Source organism: Panicum virgatum, chromosome 2K (genome assembly GCF_016808335.1).
Source record: "Panicum virgatum strain AP13 chromosome 2K, P.virgatum_v5, whole genome shotgun sequence".
NCBI classification, from domain to species: domain Eukaryota; kingdom Viridiplantae; phylum Streptophyta; class Magnoliopsida; order Poales; family Poaceae; genus Panicum; species Panicum virgatum.
This window is the reverse complement of record NC_053137.1, coordinates 33,361,062-33,365,845: the sequence shown is the minus strand read 5'-3', so window position 1 is coordinate 33,365,845 and position 4,784 is coordinate 33,361,062. Positions and strand designations below refer to the sequence as shown.

The 4,784-nt window shown below is 45.4% G+C and overlaps 1 protein-coding gene and 1 long non-coding RNA gene across 2 annotated transcripts; both read left to right on the top strand.

Moving 5' to 3' along the window:
• The first annotated feature begins 901 nt into the window (after positions 1-901).
• On the top strand, positions 902-3,237 carry LOC120695231. Its single transcript, XM_039978526.1, has 3 exons — positions 902-1,123; positions 1,244-3,160; positions 3,214-3,237. The coding sequence occupies exons 1-3, from the start codon at positions 902-904 to the stop codon at positions 3,235-3,237; spliced, it is 2,163 nt and encodes a 720-aa protein (XP_039834460.1).
• A 118-nt stretch (positions 3,238-3,355) lies between these two features.
• Positions 3,356-3,995, top strand: LOC120696005. Its single transcript, XR_005683982.1, has 2 exons — positions 3,356-3,842; positions 3,929-3,995. It is a non-coding gene; the product is annotated as an uncharacterized LOC120696005 (long non-coding RNA).
• The last annotated feature ends 789 nt before the right edge of the window (positions 3,996-4,784 follow it).

Here is a 4,784-nt window from a genome sequence, read left to right as displayed (position 1 = left end):
CGCCGCGCGCCGAGACGGCGTCCGCACGGTGGTCCGCCGGGTTGTGCGTCAGGTTCACCGGCCGCCGGCAAGCGATCGAAGGCGAGATTAGGTAGTCAATTAGTCATAATCTATGCGTATTCAATGGACTTGCCATGTGAGTCGATTTCCGATCGCTCAAACTATACGTGCCAATTCCTCTTTACAAGGTTGTCTGTTGTGACTCCTTCCGTCAGATACCGCAAAAACATTAACTTTAGCTTGCATGATATACACTTTGATGGTATTCCATTATGATGCATTAAATCAGTGTACACCATGAAACTGTATTTTTATACATGCAACGCCAACAAGAAGATATCAACCTGTTCACCCTTGCCACAAGATCAAGGGTTTTTTACAACCATGCCCTCAGTTGAGGCAGGGAGCTCAGTTTTACCCATAGATTCCCACGTTCCTCAGTTTTACCCCTTTGGCGAGCACGGAACCTAGCCTTTGCCCTTACGGAGGGATTCCGTCCCTCTGTCCCGTGACTGACCGGTGGGTCCACTGCTGCTAGCCGCTTACATGTGGGTCCCATCTATGGGGTCTTCCACGCCTCTGCTAAGCTGGCCCCGCCGGTCAAGCTCTCCTCCGCTCAGATCGAATCTCGCCGCTCGCCTCCGCTCGATGCCTCCCTGCCGCCGCAGCCATCCCCTGCGCCCGCCCCTCACCTCCTCCCGCTTCGCCCGCATGTACCTCGCGCCACCTGCATCGCCTCCCACGCCTCGCCTCGCCTCCCAGCCGCCTGCATCGACCTCGCGCCTGCATCGAAAGCGGGTTGGTCCGGAGCCATAGCGGCGACGAGGCTGCCCTAGGAGACGCCATCGTGATCCTAAGCTGTGAGAGCTTCGACGCCAGGTCGAGAACCTCCTCCCAACCGATGGCCAAGAAGGTTGTGGCCGAGAGCAAGGAGGAGCCCATAGAGGAAGCCGTCACCGCTACCTCTCCGTCGCCGTCTTCGTCTCCCAGCGGCTACGGCGGCGCCCGCATCGACCTCGTGCCGCCGGCAACCACCACGCGTCCAGCAAGTGCCGACGCCAGCTTTGAGCTTGTGACGTTCCCCAGTCTGTGTGGTCCTCAATCCAGCCGTCTGCCGATATTGGTCCCCCCGTTCCAGTTGTCCGAAGCAGGTGATTCCTTGTGCTTGCTGTCATGCATCACTTTTATCATGCTCTTGCAGCCATGCATCTTGCTACATTCAAATAGTTTGTAATTTTTGTAGGAATTACATAGGATGGATTCATTTGAGCTGAATGTCAAAAGGGAAACAAGCAGATTTGGACAGAATGGTAAAAAGTATTATCTTGGTGGCCTTGATTTTAAAATTGTTGGATATAGCTATTGGACATTTGAGCAATTATGCAAGGCTTTTTGTGATGAGTATGCTTGGGGTAGTGATGATGACGTAGAAATCCAATACTATGACAAGGTTGAGAATAAGTTTGTCCAAGTTAGTTCCGATGCAGAGTTAACTCTTATGTTTGTGAAGAATATGGAGGATAGGTCAATAATTTTGCAGAATGAAGTTGTTATCAGAACAAGAGCACAATGTAATCCTAACCATCCTGTCACTGCCAATACATCAGTGCAATCCCAAGCTTCTTGCAATAAAAGTCAGCCTAGCAGTACTACAAGTGAGCATGTGAGGTCTCAAGCTTCTGGTAGTACTGTGCAGGACGTTATAGTAGAAGAAAGCTTACCTGATCAGTTAGTTTCTTGTGACAATGATGAGAGGCTTTATGCAGATCTAGTTGATAGGACCAACATAGAAGGTTGTGATGAATTAATTACTCAATTTCAAGAAACTGATGATGAAGAGAAGGAGGAGAACAATGAAATGGGTTTGGGTGAGCTTGTAGGTGATGAAGACCTACCAGTGATTCATTATGACAAAGATAATCCATCTCTAGATGAAGGCAGCACATTCCCATCAATGGATGATTGTAGGATTGCACTTGCTACTTATTGTATTCGGGGTGAATTTGATTTTGTGATTGACAAGAGTGAGCCAGGTAGATTGACAGTGCACTGTGCATACAATAGGTGTAGATGGAGGATGCATGCCTCCCCTATGAGGAATAGCACAATTATTCAGGTTAAAGTGAACCCGTTTCCTCACACATGTCCAAGTGCTGAGAGAAAAGCCTCAGTTAAGGTAGCTAAGAGCAGATGGTGCGCCGATGTAATGCTGAATTGGGTTAGGGAGAACCCTTGCATTGGTACAGCTGCATTGGTAAGGAAAATCTATGAGACATATGGTATTCAGGTGCCTTACATGAGGGTGTTCTATGGTAAGGAAATGGCTCTTGACCGAATTAATGGTCCGTGGAAGGATAGTTTCAAGTTGGTGTACACATTCAAAGCAGAGGTAGAGAAGGCATGTCCAGCAAGTGTTGTAGAAATAGATAGGCACACAGTGCAATACAAGGTGAAAGGAAAGACTATGGAAAAGGAGTGCTTTAGTAGGGTGTTTGTTTGCTTCAAGGCATGTTGGAAGGGATTTCTTGACGGTTATAGGCCGTACTTGGCAGTGGACGCAACCGCTTTGAATGGGAGGTTTAGAGGTCAGTTAGTCGCTGCTACTGCTATTGATGCACATAACTGGCTATTTCCGGTAGCTTATGGAGTGTTGGAGGCAGAATCAACTGAGAGTTGGAAATGGTTTCTCCAGAACTTGCGGCATATGATAGGGTTTCCAAATGGGTTGGACATACACACAGATGCTTGCAAAGGCCTGGAAATTGCAGTTGATCATGTGTTCCCTGGAGTGGAGCATAGAGAATGTATGCGGCACCTTGTTGCTAATTTTGGGAAACTGTTTAAAGGAAAACTGTATGATGACAACCTATGGCCATCATCTTTGACATATAGCTCAAAGAAGCATATGTACCACCTAAGGCAAATGTTCACAAAGCAAGAAGTGAAGGACTTCCTAGAGAAGGATCACCCCAAGATTTGGGCTAGAAGCAAATTCAATGAAATCTGCAAGGTTGACTATGTCAACAATAACCTTGCAGAGTTGTTCAATGCATGGATTAGGAAAGTCAAGGGGTTAAATTTGGTGGATATGTTGGATAAGATCAGGCAAATGCTGATGGCCAAGTTTTCCTTGCGTCAAAAAATTGCAGCTGAAAAATTTGTTAGTCACAAAATCATTCCAGCTGTGATGAAGCCCTTGCATGCTAAAACCAGATCTTTGAAAATGACACTGATTAAGCGAAAGCCTTATGAGGCTGAGGTGACAACAATTGACAAGGAGAACAAAGAATGGAGGTATCCTGTGGACTTAGAAAAGAGGACATGTAGTTGCAGGCAATGGCAGATTACTGGCTACCCTGCATCCATGCCTTATTTTTCATTACTTCTCTTCGTGGTCCAGCTGCAGAAATTGATCAGTACGTGCATGAGTATTACTCAGTTGCCAAGTTTAATGCCACATATGCTGAAAATGTGCCTTCCATGGAGAGAAAACAACAATGGGAGGTCGTCAATCCAGGTTTCGTTCTACACGCTCCACTTCAGGGAAGAGCACCAGGAAGGCCAAAGAAGACTAGAATAAGGTCAAGTGCTGAGGGGAGGAGTGGACTTGGTCCAAGGAAGCGTAGATGAAAGAGATGTGGAGGTTCAGGACATATTGCAAGAACTTGCAAAAATGCTGTTGATGCATCCTTTGGAGAAGATGATCATTGGGGGGCAGAAAATGCACAAGAGCCCCCAGCTGAACGTGAAGTGGAGCCCCCAGCTGAACGTGAAGCGGAGCCCCCAGCTGAAAGTGAAGCAGCGCCCCAAACTGTGCCCTCTAGTGTTACATGTGTGGCTAGGTAAATGTCTGTTTTTCCTTATTTTTGTCAAATTACAATATTTACTTTTTCCCTATTTTTGTCAAATTACAATATTTATTTTGTAGGGAGAAGAAAAATAAGAAAGTAAGAGAGGTGGGAAGCACCTCCATTGATATACAGGAGCAGTCTAGGTAAAAAATTTGTGTTTTCCCTAAATTGTTGGTACAGGTAACAATCTTGTTTGTTGTCTTGTATTGGAAGAATAAAAGGAAGAAAGGCAGGGAGGTGGCAAGCACTAACATTGTTACACATGAGCCCCTAGTTGAGCAGTCTAGGTAACAATTGGTTACTTTATTGGACTTTATTTGAGACTAGTTTCTGTTTTCCCTAAATTGATTGTTTTCTTGTTTAGGGTGAAGAAAAGGAAGAAAGTTATAGAGGTGGCAAGCAGCTCCAAGGACAGTCCGGTGAAGAACACAAGGAGTAAATGTGTCATCATTGCAAAGAAGACAAAGAACAAGAAAAAGCTTCTTGCAGACTTGATGTGAAAAGCTTGGGAACTTGGATATTGTTTCATGCAGACTCGTTTTCTGATGTGAAAAGCAGGCTACCTGTATGTTGGTACTTTGTATGCTGGCAACCCGAAGGGGACTCGTTTTCATGCAGACTCGTTTTCTGATGAGCTATAGAGCTTGGGAACCTGTATGTTGGTACTTTGTACTTGTATATCTGATTTGAGTCCAAAGGTTAAGAACCTGTACTGCATTTTCTGCATGATGCTAATTTTGAGATATGATTGTCTATGCAAATGCAAGGGTGTAATCTGCTTTGTAGTTAAGGCCTAAGATGGCTGGATTTTGGAAGAACCATTATGCGTGAAGAAACTGGATTTTATTTCTCTGATGGATTACTTGTGTTAGAGACATGTGTGCTTTAGTAGGAAGTGGTCACCTCAATATAAGCCAGAAGCTCAGAAATTGA